Consider the following 15,600-nt stretch of genomic DNA (forward strand, 5'->3'; position numbering starts at 1 on the left):
TCAATGAAATCAATGATGGCACCGATACAAGGGACAGGAGGGTGGAGTTAAGAATGTTTTGTTAGTATGAGGTATTTCCACTGCCTGGGAAGCAGTGCAGTGTTACTTGAAAGAGGACTTGGACTAGCTGTAAAGGTCTACTTCATACTCTAGGGCAACCACTAAAAAAGCAAAAATATAACTGAGATGCTAACAAAGGAGAGAAAATAGAATCGTGTAACATGCTTGTTTAGAAGCACAAAAGGAAGAAACAAAGCAGAACAGGAACAGAGAAAACAGGAATGAATATGGTAGATATGAATCCAACTGTATCAATAACCACTTTAAACATCAATGGTCTAAACGTTCCAATTAAGAGAGATTCAACAAGGATCAAAAAACAAGATCCAACTATATGCTGTCTACAAGAAACCCATTTTAAATATAAAGGCATATATGGATCAAAAGTGAAGGGACAATGACAATGACAAATACATCATCCTGATGCTACTAGAGAGAATGCAGGAACAGCTACATTAATTTCAGATGGAGCTGACGTCAAAGCAAGGAAAGTTACAGGGATACAAGGGGCATTACATAAAGATAAGGGATCAATTCTACAAGAGGAATTTAAAGCCCTTAACCTGTATACACCTAACAACAGAGCATCAAAATACATGAGACAAAAACTGACAGAACTACAAGGAGAAATAGATGAGTCCACCACCACAGCCGGAGACTCCAGCACTCCTGTATCAGAAATGGACAGACCTGGCAGGCAGAAAATCAGTAAGGACACGGCTGAAGTCAACAGTACCATCAATCAACTGGATATACTGACGTCTATAGACCACGTCATCCAACAATAGCAGAATTACACATTCTTCTCAAGCTTCTATTCAACTTAGATAAATCACACTGTGAGCCATAAAACAAATCTTCACAAATTTAAAAGAGGAGAATTCAGAGTATCTGCTCTCAGACTACCAGTAATTGATAACAGAAAGAAAAATGGAAAATCCTAAATACTTGGGAGATTAAAGAGTAAATTCCTGGGGCGCCTGGATAGCTCAGTCAGTTAAGTGTCCAACTCTTGATTTCAGCTCAGGTCATGATCTCACAGTTCATGAGTTTGAGCTCTGTGCCAGGCTCTGCACTGACAGCATGGAGCCTGCTTGGGATTCTCTGTCTTCCCTCTCTCTGCCCCTCCCCTGCATGCAATCGATCTCTCTCGCTCTCTCAAAAATAAATATTTAAAAAAAACATAATAAAGAGCAAACTCCTAAATAATGTATGACATGAGTCAAAAAAGAAATCTCCAGAGAAATTTAAAAATATTTCGAATTCAATGAAAATACACCTTATCAAAATTTGTGGGATGCAGTGAAAGCAATACTTAGAATGAAATTCACAGCATTGAATGCATATATTAGAAAAATAGTAAAATCTAAAATCAATAATCTAACCTTCCACCTTAGGAAATTAGACAAAGAGCCAATTAAATCCAAAGAAAGCAGAAGAAAAGAAATAATAAAAATCAGAGCAGAAATCAGTGATACTGAAAACAGGAAATCAATACAGAAAAATCAACAAAAACCAAAAGTTAGTTCTTCAAAGAGATCAATAAAATTGAAAAACCTCAATACCAGGTTAATTAAGAAAAAAAAAAAAGAGAGACAAATTACTAACGTCAGAAGTGAAAGAGGGGTCACAATGACAGATCCCATGGACATCAAAAGGATAATAAAGGAATACTATGAAGAACTCTACACCCACAAATTTGATAATCTAATCAGACCAGTTCCTGGAAATGTACTAATCTAACAAAATTCACACAAGGAGAAATGGATAACCTGAATGGACATATATATTAAAGACACAAAATCAATAATTAATAGTCCTCTGAAACTAGGTTCAGATGGGTTCACTGGTGAATTCCACCAAATATTTAAAGAAAAAAAACTATAGCAATTCTCTATAATCTCTTCCAGAAGACAGATGCAGACAGAATACTTCCTAACTTATTCTATGTGGCCAGCCTTATTTTAATATGCAAGAAAACTATAGACCAATATCTCTCATGAATACAGATGCAAAAATCCTCAACAAAATATTAGCAAACTGTATCCAACAATGTATAAAAAAAATTAACTCACCACAACCAAGTGGGATTTATTCCAGATATGCAAGGCTAGGTCAACATTTGAAAATTAATGCAATCATCACATCAACACACTAAAAAAGAAAACTCATATGCTCATATCAATAGATACAGAAAAAGCATTTGACAAAACCCACACCCATTCCTGATGAAAATGATGAGCAAACTACAAGTAGAGGGGAACTCCTCAACTGGATAAAGAACATCTACAAAAACCTGCAGCTAACATCCCCCTCAATGGTGAGAAACTAGATGCTTCTTTGCTAAGATCAGGACAAGGAAAGGTGTCCCCTCTCATTCCTTCTTTTAAACATCATATTGGAAGTCCCACTAATGCAATAAGAAAAGGAAATAAAATATATACAGATTGAGAAGGAAGAGATAAAGTTGTCTCTGTTCACAGATACATGATTGTCTATAGAAAATCCCAAAGAATCAACCAAAAACAAGAAAGGAAAAAACCTCCTGGATCTAACAAGTGGTTATATAGCAAGGCTGCAAAATACAAGGAGTTATAAGTTGCATTGTATTCCCTGCCGCCCCCCGCCCCGCCGCCAAAAGATATGAAGTCCCAATACCCTATACCTCAGAACATGACTTTATTTGGAAATGGGGTCTTTACAGAGGTAATCAAGTTAATAGGAGATTGGGGTGGGCCCTAATCCAACCCGAATGGTATCTTTTGGGGAAACTGGGACACAGAAACAAACATGCAAAAGGGGAGATTACATGAAAAGACACAGGGAGAAGAGCCATATAAAGAGGACTGGAGAGATACATCTGCAAGACAAGGAACACCAAAGATTTCCAGCAAACCATCAGAAGCCAGAAGAACCACCAGAATCATGGGATAGATTCTCCCTTACAGCCTCCACAAAGAATCAAGTCACCAACACCTTGATTTCAGACTTCTACCCTTAACAACTGTGAGACAACAAATTTCTGTTATTTTAAGCCACCCCGTTTGTGGTACTTTTACATCAGCTCTAGGAAACTAATGCATAAGGTTAATATACAAAAGTCAACCACTTACTACATACCAGTAATGAACAACTGGAATTTGAAATGAAAAAAAGGCAGTGCCATTTACAATAGCATCAAAAAAATGACATATCAAATATAATCTAACAAAACATGAACAAGATCTGTTTGAGGAAAGCTACAAACCTCTGATAAATGAAATCAAAGAACTAAATGAATGGACATTCTATGCTCACAGAGAGGAAGACTCAATATTGTCAAGGTGTCAGCTCTCCCCAGCTCAATCTACAGATTCACTGCAATCCCAGTCAAAATCTCAACAAACCGATAGTTTACACAGAAAAGCAAGAGACCCAGGAAAACGAACAAAATACTGAAGGAGAACAAAGTTAGAGGTCTGACACTACCGGACTCCTAATCTCACATGGACAAAGGGGCTAGGAAACTCTTTTTGTAACAGCCACCAGACCCATTCATGAGTCTCCATTTTTATGACTTAATCACCTCTCAGAGGCCCTACCTCCTAACACAGTCATCTAGGGGTTAGGATATCAACACATGAATTGGGGGGGGGGGGGGTGGGCACAAACATCCAGACCACTGCACAGGGTACTGGGAGCAGCTGTCTACACAGTAATTAATCTAGTTTTAATGGGGAAGTGAGGAGAAGATGGCGACAGTGTAGGTATCTGAGGGAACAGGAGACCCCAAGGATTTGGAATCGATCTTGAGAAATCAGAACAGAAACTGGCAAAATATGGCCCACAAGGTCAAATCTAACCCATTGCCTATTTTTGTAAATAAAGTTTTACTGGAACACAGTCATCCATTTAAATATTGCCTATAGCTGCTTTCATGCTACAAAGGCAGAGTTCAAAAGTTGAGGAAGAGATCATACGGTCGGTCCACAGAACCAAAAATATTCACTCTCCGGCCCTTTTCAAAAAAGAATTGGTAACCCCTACATTACAGGAATTTAGGGATGAGCTAAAGCATATAATGCAAGAAAAAGAAAACCATTAAAAGCTTCAGACAAAACAAAATGGTGTACAAGATCATGTAATTTCTAGCACATTATAAGCAATGTAAACATAGTGTATTGATTTTTGCCCTTTAAAATCAACCCACAGGGGTGCCTGGGTGGCTCAGTCGGGAGTCTGACTTCAGCTCAGGTCACGATCTCGTGGTTTGTAGGTTCGAGCCCCACGTCGGGCTCTGTGCTGATAGCTCAGAGCCTGGAGCCTGCTCTGGATTCTGTGTCTCCCTTTCTCTCTGCCCCTCCCCTGCTTACACTCTGTTTCTCTCTCTCTCAAAAATAAAGAGACATTAAAAAAATTTAAAAAAAAAAATCAACCCACAAACCACGAAGACATTTTATGGTCTCAGGACACATTTAAATACTACCAACCATCACAGTGTACATTAAACACAGCAATGCAGACGCGGGGAGGTGGCACAGATGTGGGGCACGGGCAGGCATAGGATTCCACTCCCACGGCACAACTACATACGGCACCGCCAGCACTGACCACAGAGAACTTGGGAAGGATCGTACTCCACAGGCCGTGAGCACTGGGGTTGGGGAGGAAGGGGCTGTGACAGTCAGCAGTCAGCTACCGCTTAAAGCGCTCACATGCATAAAAGGTGGCGTGTTTGTACTGTCTGGAGATGAGAAAGTAACTCAAGCAGGAAACAACCACGAAAGTAAGCAGTGGCTGCCTCTGAGGGACAGGCCAAGGAGTAGACAAGATGCTGTGACTTCCTATCGCTACTTGACTTTACATGTTACTACTTTATTTTTTTTTTAATTATTTATTTATTTGTTTATTTTTTACATTTTTTAATCTATTTTTGAGGGAGAGACAGAGCACAAGTGGGGAACAGGCAGAGAAAGAGACAGAGGGAGAAAGAGAATCCAAAGCAGGCTCCAGGCTCTGAGCTGTCAGCACAGAGCCCGACGTGGGGCTCGAACCCACAAACCGTGAGATCATGACCCAAGTCGAAGTTGGATGCTCAACCGACTGAGCCACCCAGGCGCCCCTACATGTTACTACTTTAATAAACATTTTAATATTATAAAATAAATATGGAAAACGTGGACAACAGGGGGAGAAATCCCCCGTCCCACCACCATTTCCTTGAGCCCCCGTTGGTACCTGAGCATTTCTTCTTTCCTCCTTTGCACGTCTGCCCTTGAAGAGGCAATCAGCACACAAAGAAGCTCCTATCTTTTAGGTAAACATTCTATCAACAGGCAAGTCTGAACAGCTCTCTCAATGTTCAAATACCACTTCTGTTCATACCTTCCAACTCTTAAAACAGCTGGGAAGTTCTGCTTTGAGTCCAGTGATTCCTCTGATGCAAAATGCAACTGGGATGCTTTCCGCTCACTCTCTCTCACGGGACGATCATCTAGGGAGAAGATGCCAGAGAACTAGCAAACACCACCAAGAAGCAGGTGACAGGCCCTCAACGACCCAGCCCCACAGGGGCACCTCCTAGCAGCCTTGAAGCACATCACCCTTCCCTTGGGAATGAAGGTGCCCCCGTCACCCACCCTGCAGCACACTGCACGGGACCAGCACTGCCACCCCTGGCTCAGGGACCTTCCATCCCCTGGGGCCAGTCCTGCCACAAGCATCCCCTGTTAAGTACTGGGTAGACCCAGTAAAGGAATGCTGGGCTCTGGTGGCTACACTTGGTTTCCCAGATGACAAATACCGATTCAAGAGGGTCGGCCTCCTCCCGCAAAGCTACTCCTCAGACACTACTGTGGAGGCCGGCTGCTGCCCGTGGGAAAAGAAATACACATGCAAGTTGACACACAGGCACGTCTTTCTCGGCACGTCTACCTCCTTTCTATGCATGTTCTCGGTGCTGGATGAGGTTCTGGAACCACACTGAGCACACCTGAGATGTCTCCATGGATGAGAATCCTGAACATGCTGAAGAGTGAATGTGGTGGCTGTGTGTCTGGGCCTAGGGTGTGCATCCTCAGATCCGGAGTTTCAACTGTCCCCACACATGAGCCCTGAGCCCCAGAAGGCCTCTGCTCACTTGTTCCTGCTGGGTCTTCCCCCAGAAAACCTGAGAGTCAGATGGTTCCCAATACTAAAAGTCAATGCTGTGCAACTTTTCACACATCCTACCACAGAACTAACGTCACAAATGGTTAAATTCCAAAGCTGCCTCCCAAAGAGCATTTAATGGAGGCACACCCCAACCGCCCCTCAGCCTCACCAAGCAGTGCACTGGCCCTCAGGATTGAGGATGCACTGTCATCACTGGGGACACCGAACAACACTGCCCTTCAAGCAGACATTCCCACACCCCCAATACCCAGCACTTAGCTCCCTTCATGGAGGAGGAGGATTGAGCACACAAGGCTCCTTCTCCTTCTTCATGCTCCGCGTGCCCTGGTGCTCACACTCCAGATCTCTCACTGGAGGTGCAACACGGGGAGCATCAGCAGTGCCACCGGTGAGAACGCTCATGGCAAAGACAACTCCTGGTAGCCGGGCAGGTGGGTGGGAAGGTGCCGCTATGGATGGCTTCCCCAAGCATGAACCTCCCAGCTGGTACGGCCACTGGGCACCCTGGGAGCTGTGCCTGCAAGCCTGACACAAAGATCTGTTTCTTTTAGGGACATGGGCTACTAAGCCAGTGGGTAGCTACACCTGCCAACAGGACCTCACACTCTCCCATCGCTATCACCTGGGGGCGGGGAGGGCACATGAACCTCTCTTCCTACAACCTTCTAGGCAGATGTGAAACAAGGTAAAATCCAACCGCCTGGCTAAGCCTGAGATGAAGCTCAGGGAGTTACGCACAGAAATGGCACCGGATGTTCAGAGAACACGTCCAAGCCAATCACCTAGAAAGTGGAGGGCCAGAAAGGGACAGAGCAGCCTGGCCCACACCTCTGCTCATGGCCCCCCCGGCAGGTGTCTGTGGCCAGAGTTCCTGGCCATCCCCCCAGGCAGCGCTCCCACAAGACTCACGCTGGGAGACACAGGGACTCCACCAGGGGAGTAGAAAGTCAACTTCTGAGAGCACAGAACACCTATTAGGGCTCCCACGAGCAAGGGTGTGAGCACAGCTGTGGTGCCTACCCAGCTGCCTGAGCTTCGGGAGCATGTGCACGACAAAAAGGCGGTAATCAGACTCGTTCTTCACCACAGGGTTCAGCCGGAAGTCCACGTCTGTAAGCTCCGTCAAGGCATGGAGCTGAAGCACTTCGGCTAACGAGGAGATGCAGTTGTAGTAGAGACTGAGGCTTTCCAGCGCAGTCAGGTACTGAATGCCCTGCCAACGGGGCAGAATGCAGCATTAGTTTATGCTTTGAAAAATAAACAGCGAGACGGGCCATCAATACGAACCAACACCAACCTAACAGAGGCACCCGCGAGCGACCACATGCCACTGCCAGGAGCACAAAGACGGAAGGCGCTCCGTGCCGTGCAGGTTCGGGATGCCACGTCTGCAGCAGCGCAGACCGCGGAGGACGGCCCGTATCTGCGGAGTTCTCACAACTTCATTCAATCCGCACACAACCCCACACACTAAGAACTGTTACTGGTCCAATTCTACAGATTAGAAAACAGCCCGGGGAGGTTGAACAAGGGGCTAGCCCTGGGTGTGCCCTGGACTGAAACTCCCGGGTGACGCCGACCAGGCTCCAAGCGCTCTCTATAACGTGAGGCAGAAGCCTCCTCTCCAGGAAGTCGTGGGCAGTGTTTACACAATCCCCCCCCCTGCCACCACCTGGGTGATTTCTCACTCCCTCACCAGGACCAAGGGCTTCCCAGGATGCCCTGTACACACGGCACTGCCACTTAAGGGTCTGAGGCCAGATGTGAAGTGCAGAATGTGGATGGAAAAAAAACACAGACAGGGATGGACAGTGACCAGCCCACAAACACTAGTCTTTCGGCCTTATTTTCTTGCCTCTAAAGATACAGCTGTCTTCATCAGAGATATGAGTTTCAGTTGTCAAAGTAGTTTAAAGGTGTAATGAGATGTGTATGAAATCTACAGCTCATAACGAACACAAGAAAAACAACGCAATATTGCAACCGTTGTTAAGCGTATGGTCTACATACATTATAAGCAAAGTTATAAAACATACTGCATTGTTACTATAAATGTACTTTCCACTGCTACTGACAGCAATAAAATTTCTTTCAAGAAAAAAAACCTAAAACTTACCTCTAGACTCACCAAGGAGTTGCGTGAGAGGTCTAAAGATTTTAGGCCAGTTAAGTTCATCAAAGAATTTCCTAGGTGAGTAATCTTTTCTTGGTAAGTTCCAGGAATAGATAATGACCGAAGTTCAGCTAAGAATAGAAAAATCATAAATAAACGTTGAAAAAAAAATTTAAAAAAAAAAAAAAAAAAGAAAAATCATGAGATTTTCACCTTCCTTTTCAGTGAAAATATATTACTGTAATAAGAATGAGCTACAGCAGGGGCGCCTGGGTGGCTCAGCCGGTTAAGCGGCCGACTTCAGCTCAGGTCATGATCTCATGGTCCGTGAGTTCGAGCCCCGAGTCAGGCTCCGTGCTGACAGGCCAGAGCCTGGAGCCTGCTTCGGATTCTGTGTCTGTCTGTCTGTGTCTGTCTCTCAAAAATAAATAAACATCAAAAAAAAAAAAAAAAAACATTAAAAAAAAAAAAGAATGAGCTACAGCAACCTCAGAATCTGAAAAGTCACAAGAACAATGTCACTCCAAGTCTGAGTACTGATACTACAGGAGAAATGCATGCAAGCTTCCAGCTCACGTTTATCTCCAAAATGCCTCCATGCCCACGCATGCCCTGCTCCCCACACCCCTGCTTCTCCCCTCAGACACTCTCCCACCAGGAATATCTTCCTAACTGGGCCCCCACTTTGACTCGTGGCTGCTTCACTCTGTCACCTGTGGAGCCCCCATGCAGGGATCACAATTCAAAAACCAATGGTGAGCTAACGTGACAACTCCCTGCCAGTTACATGCAAGGGCACAGTGTGTGCTCTGTGCACCATATGCCTCTGCGTGCCATTAAATGAATGGCAGCCATTAAATGAACGTTGCTACAAAAATAAGTTTCTGTGATCAAAAAGACAGTTTGCGGGGCGCCTGGGTGGCGCAGTCGGTTAAGCGTCCGACTTCAGCTCAGGTCACGATCTCGCGGTCCGTGAGTTCGAGCCCCGCGTCGGGCTCTGGGCTGATGGCTCAGAGCCTGGAGCCTGCTTCCGATTCTGTGTCTCCCTCTCTCTCTGCCCCGCCCCCGTTCATGCTCTGTCTCTCTCTGTCTCAAAAATAAATAAAACGTTAAGAAAAAAAAAAAAAAAAGACAGTTTGGGTCTGAGCACACCAGTACTTTCCCAGGAAGAATTATGTTTTAAAACACATCTTAGGGGCGCCTGGGTGGCGCAGTCGGTTAAGCGTCCGACTTCAGCCAGGTCACGATCTCGCGGTCCGTGAGTTCGAGCCCCGCGTCGGGCTCTGGGCTGATGGCTCAGAGCCTGGAGCCTGTTTCCGATTCTGTGTCTCCCTCTCTCTCTGCCCCTCCCCCGTTCATGCTCTGTCTCTCTCTGTCCCAAAAAATAAATAAACGTTGAAAAAAAAAATTAAAAAAAAAAAAAAAAAAAAAAAAACACATCTTAATTAAATTTAAAATTGATTTGTGGGCTTCCATTTCCAGACAAGACAGAGTAGACCCATTTCACCCTACTCCTACTCAGGTACTACACCTAAGTGCCTGGAAAACAATATATGAAACAAGCACCAGACAAATCTGGAGGGTGGGGAACAGAAGGCCAACTGTTTAGGGACCTCAAGAAAACAGTCCAGCAGTGAGGGCCCTGTGCTGGTCTGGGGTCCTTTTTGTCTCCCATATGTCCCAATATGAGTGCCAAAGAAGCTGGTGACACACAGACACCATGGACACTGACTGAAAAGTAAGGATAAGCCTGCTGCCCACGGTAGAAGGACCAGGAAGGGGCAGCGGTGGAGGAAGGACTCCTGAAATCAGCCCCAATACCCAAAACCTAAAATGTCCATGACACAAGAAAAAAATGACCAAAACCTGAAAAAAATCTCAATTTAAATAGAAAAACAATCAACACCAACACTGACAGGACAGAATTATTTAACAAGAATTTTAAAGCAATACTTTAATGAACAATTATGAACACTCTTGAAACAAACGATAAGATAGGAAGTCTTGGCAAAAAAAAACCCCATAAGATATAAAGAAGAAAAAAATAGGAATTTCAGAAACATAAAATACAATAACCAAAACAAAAGTACCACACAGAAGCAGCTCAGTAACAGCATGGAGATAACAGAAGAAAATATTCAAAGAGTGAATGCAAAGATAGACTGGTCAAAATTGTCCTATCTGACCAGCAGAGAGAAAAGAGACTTAAAAAAGAAGAGAAAGAAAGAATGAATGAACAGAGCCTCAGGGGCCCATGGAAAAAGAAACCTAACATTCCTGTCATGAGTCCCCATGCAGTCCCAATTAGACTTCCAGGAAGAGAATGATAGTATGACTAAGAAGAAAAATGTTTAGCAATTACAGAAATAATGGCTGAAAACTTACCAAATTTGGCAAAAGACATAAAGCTATATATTCAAGAAGCTGAGAAAACCCCAAACAGAATAAAGACAAAAAAAAAAAAAAAAAAGCCATGCCCAGATACATCAGAAATAAACTTCTACAATCTAAAAACAGTGGAAGAGGGGCATCTGAGTGGCTCAGTTGGTTAAGCGTCCAACTTCAGCTCAGGTCATGATCTCGTGGTTTGTGAGTTCAAGCCCCACATCAGGCTCTGTGCTGACAGCTGTGTCTCCCTCTCTCTCTGCCCCTCCCCTGCTCACGCTCAGTCTCTCTCAAAAATAAACAAACATTAAAAAAAAATTAAAACAATGAAAGCATCTTGAAAACAGCCAGAAAGAAAAGGCATTACCCATAGAGAAAAAACAACTCACAAGGCAGGTGATTATCCTTCAGAACCAAGGAGGCCCGAAGGAAGGAGAGCCACATTTTCCATGTGCTGAAAGAAAAGAACTTTCAACCATGAAACCTGTACCCAGCAAAAACAATCTTAGGTACTGAAGTGAAATAAAGATATTTTCAAATGAAGAAACACAGAGAGAATCTGTCATGAGTACACCTGCCCTAAGGCAACTGCTACAGAAAACTCTTCAAATAAATAGGAAGGATAAAAGAAGAAAACCTAGGTCATCAGAAATGAAGGAATAATGAAACAGGTAAGCATGTAAGTAAAAATGTTTCCTCCTGAGTTATTTACAATTTTGGATGACTGTAAAAGAAAAAAGTGATTAATGTGGTTTTCAAGGTATGCAAAGAAAATATTTAAGATCACTAAATTATAAAGGATAATAAAACCAAAGGACACATTGGGTAAGGTTTCTACATTTCACTGGAAGGGGTAAAATGTCCACACAAGGAGACTGTGTTAAATTACATAATACATTGTAACTTATAGAGCAACCACTAAAAATAGGTATACAAAGCGATATGCTCAAAAATATAATAGAGAAGTCAAAATGGAACACTAAAAAAATACTCAAATGGCAGAAGGCAGGAACAGGGAAAGAACAGAAAATAATAAAATGGCATACTTCCAACTATCCTATATTAACAATTCCATTAAATGTAAATGGTCTAAATACACTAGAAAAAAGAGATTGGCAGAGTAAATAAAAATGAACCAACTATAAACTGCCTATAAGAACCTCAATAATGATACAGATAAGTTTAAAGATTACACAGTAAATAGAGGGGAAAGATATGCCCTGAAAACACTAATCAAAAGTAAGCTGCAGTGGCTACACTACATGCCTCAACAAAGAAAATCATCAGGGACAAAGAGCAACAGCACATATGTTACAAGGGTCACTTCAAACCCTAAATATGTAGGCACAGTGTCAAAACATATGAAGGGAAACAGAGAAATCAACAATTATGGTTATGGACTTCAACACTTCCCTCCCAGTAACTAATACAATCACTAGACAGAAAATCAACAAAGATACAGAAGAACTAAACCTCATCATCAGCCAACAGGGTCTAATTGATATTCACATAATACTCCACCCAACAACTTTCTTTTCAGGTGCACTTGGAACATTCACCAATATAAACCAGATCCTGGACCCAAAACAAACCTCAACAAATTTAAAAGAATTAAAATCATAGAGTATGTACTCTGACCATAATGGAATCACACTAGAATCAATAAAAGAAGGGGAAAAAAGGAAAATCTCCAAACACACAATGAGAAAACACACCCCCAAGCAATCCACAGGTCAAAGAGAAGTCGTCTCCAGGAAAACCTAAAAATGCACTGTACTTAATGAAAATGAACATATAACAAAATTTGTGAATGCAGCTAAAGCTGTGCTTAGAGGAAAACTTATGTCACTAAATTATAAAGTATAAAATCAGTAATCTAAACTCTCACCTCAAGAATCTACAAGAGAAAACTAAATGCAAAGTGAGCAGACAAAAGGAAATAATAAAGAACAGAATCAATAAAATTTGAAACTAGGAAACAATGGAGAAAAAACCCACCAAACCAAAAGCTGACTCACTGAAAAGGTTAATACAATCGATAAACCTTTACCAAGTCTAAAATCGAAGACAGAAATGACCAATATCAAGAATGGAAGAAGGGTTACCACCACAGACCCCAAAAACATTTAAGAGGCTGGTAAGGGAGTAAAAAACTCTACACACTTAAGTTCAACAACTTCTAGAAAACAATCAATTTTACAAATCCCAACCATAACTCACCCAAGAAGAAACTGATAATAAGGATAGTTTTACAACAGACAGAGAAACTGAATGTATAATTTAAAAGCTTCAAATATAGGGGCGCCTGGGCGGCTCAGATAATGAGCTGGGGGTTTGTGAGCTCCAGCCCCTATGGGGCACACTGCTGTCAGTGCAGAGCCTGCTTCCGATCCTCTGTCCCTCTCCCTCCCCCGCTCAGAAAGAAAGAAACAAACAAACAAAAAAAACAACTTCAAGGCATATATGGTTTCAGAGAGCACCAAATCTACACAACCTCTTCTAGAATGCACATGAGGAAGCAACACTTCCCAACGTATTTCAGGTGCTCAGCTTTACCTTGATGCCAAAACCAGAGAAAAACAGGACAAAAAGAAAACCAGCGACCCATGTCCCCCATGAATATACACACAAAACTCCGCAGCACAGAGAGATGGGAGACCAGAACTCAGGGGACAATTGTGCAACAGGGGCGCAGGGCACGTCTTCCCAGGAATGAAGACCGCAGGTTCAAGGTTTTATTAAAAGCCAACCTGGAACCGCCTTATTTATGGGTGAAAGAATGCCCCCCCACCCCACTCGGGCCCCGCGCTCCACTCGGCCCCGTGCTCCACTCGGCCACCCCCCCGACCCCACTGGGGTCCCCCGCCCCACTCGAGGCCCCACCTCCACTCGGGTCCCGCGCCCCACTTGGCCTCCCAATCCCACTGGGGCACCCCACCCCACTCGGGCCCCTCCCGACCCCACTGGGGTCCCCCGCCCCACTGGGTCCCCCCCCGACCCCACTGGGGTCCTCCGCCCCACTCGGGCCCCGCGCCCCACTCGGCCCCCCCCCCCGACCCCACTGGGGTCCCCCGCCCCACTCGGGGCCCCACCTCCACTCGGGTCCCGCGCCCCACTCGGCCCCCTCCCAACCCCACTGGGGTCCCCCGCCCCACTCGGGCCCCGCGCCCCACTCGGACCCCCCGATCCCAGTGGGGTCCCCCGTCCCACTCCGGGCCCCACCCCACTCGGGCCCCGCGCCCCACTCGGCCCCCCCGACCCCACTGGGACTTCCCACCTCAACTCGGGCCCCGCGCCCCACTAGGCCCCCCTCGACCCCACTGGGGTCCCCCGCCCCACTCGAGGCCCCACCTCCACTCGGGTCCGCGCCCCACTCGGCCCCCTCCCAACCCCACTGGGGTCCCCCGCCCCACTCGGCCCCCCCGACCCCAGTGGGGTCCCCCGCCCCACTCGGGGTCCCACCTCCACTCGGGCCCCGCGCCCCACTAGGCCCCCCCTCGACCCCACTGGGGTCCCCCGCCCCACTCGGGGCCCCACCTCCACTCGGGTCCCGCGCCCCACTCGGCCCCCTCCCAACCCCACTGGGGTCCCCCGCCCCACTCGGGGCCCACCTCCACTCGGGCCCCGCGCCCCACTAGGCCCCCCCCGACCCCACTGGGGCCCCCCACCTCCACTCGGGCCCCGCGCCCCACTAGGCCCCCCTCGACCCCACTGGGGTCCCCCGTCCCACTCCGGGCCCCACCTCCACTCGGGTCCCGCGCCCCACTCGGCCCCCTCCCAACCCCACTGGGGTCCCCCGCCCCACTCGGGCCCCGCGCCCCACTCGGCCCCCCCGACCCCAGTGGGGTCCCCCGTCCCACTCCGGGCCCCACCCCACTCGGGCTCCGCGCCCCACTCGGCCTCCCCGACCCCCGTGGGGTCCCCCGTCCCACTCCGGGCCCCACCCCACTCGGGCCCCGCGCCCCACTCGGCCCCCCCGACCCCCGTGGGGTCCCCCGCCCCACTCGGGGCCCCACCTCCACTCGGGCCCCGCGCCCCACTCGGGCCTCCCACCCCCACTCGGGTCCCCTCGCTCCCACCCCATTTTCCCCACCACCTCACACCCGCCTTCGACGGTTCAGGAAGACGCGGTCCGGGTGCCGCGTCTCTGGCCGGGCCCCGTCCGCCGACCCCGCGGCGGGAAGCTCGCGCCCCCAGCCTGCCCGCCGTCACCGCCACGCACACAGGTCGCGGTGAGGCGCCAGGCCGCTCTTCTCCCGGATCTTCTCTTCACACAGCACCAGCCACGGGCCCGCAGGCGCCATACTTTCAAACGGCACGCACCTGTGTCCGCGCCTGCGCAGTGGGGCCGCCGCGGAGCGGCGAGGGGCGGGGCGAGGGGCGGGGCGAGGGGCGGGGCGAGGTGGTTCGGTCCTCCGTCTCTGAGCTCCCCTGCTCTGCCCTCGCTGAGAGCAGTGCCCTCCCCAGGAAAGCCTACCAGGCCGTGGGGAGCCTAACCCACCGGGAGACCCCGCACGTAGGGTCACTCGGAGGCGGCCGGTGGCGTCTGGGGTCCGAGCTTGTGGCTCTCCCTCTGACCTGGAGGTTCGTGGCCTGTCAGTCCCTCTAGGGCCTTTGAGCGTCAGGAGGAGCACTTGAGATCTGCAGGGTTTAGGGAAGACTCGGCCGCATCTGCCCCAACCAGCCAGAACCGTGGCGTCGCCCTCTCCTCCTCCATCTCCTGGTATATGGGACCACCTCTGCTGCCCCTCGCCCCAGATGTGACCGGCTCCTTGGCAAGGTCACGTGGCATGTCACTGCCCGGGGCGTGGTGGTGTAGGGGGGTGCACACAGGGTGGTGGGGCACAGGCTACCGCATCTCTGCTAAGCAGAGCAGAGCTTCCAACCTC

The 15,600-nt window shown here is 47.5% G+C and overlaps 1 protein-coding gene across 2 annotated transcripts in view; it reads right to left on the minus strand.

Moving 5' to 3' along the window:
• The window catches only part of CEP72 (centrosomal protein 72), a 37,474-nt gene extending 22,428 nt beyond the window's left edge, over positions 1 to 15,046 (minus strand). The window contains exons 1-4 of one of the 2 annotated variants that reach the window (XM_043601906.1): positions 14,934 to 15,046; positions 8,330 to 8,457; positions 7,234 to 7,426; positions 5,425 to 5,533 (exon numbers count right to left, since the gene is read on the minus strand). In XM_043601906.1, the coding sequence (XP_043457841.1) occupies positions 5,425 to 5,533; positions 7,234 to 7,426; positions 8,330 to 8,457; positions 14,934 to 15,015 (512 nt within the window). In that variant the 5' untranslated portion in view covers positions 15,016 to 15,046. The remainder of the gene's footprint in view (positions 1 to 5,424; positions 5,534 to 7,233; positions 7,427 to 8,329; positions 8,458 to 14,933) is intronic. The other variant, XM_043601916.1, reaches the window with a different exon arrangement.
• Between the last annotated feature and the right edge of the window lie 554 nt (positions 15,047 to 15,600).

Source organism: Prionailurus bengalensis, chromosome A1 (assembly GCF_016509475.1).
Source record: "Prionailurus bengalensis isolate Pbe53 chromosome A1, Fcat_Pben_1.1_paternal_pri, whole genome shotgun sequence".
NCBI lineage: Eukaryota > Metazoa > Chordata > Mammalia > Carnivora > Felidae > Prionailurus > Prionailurus bengalensis.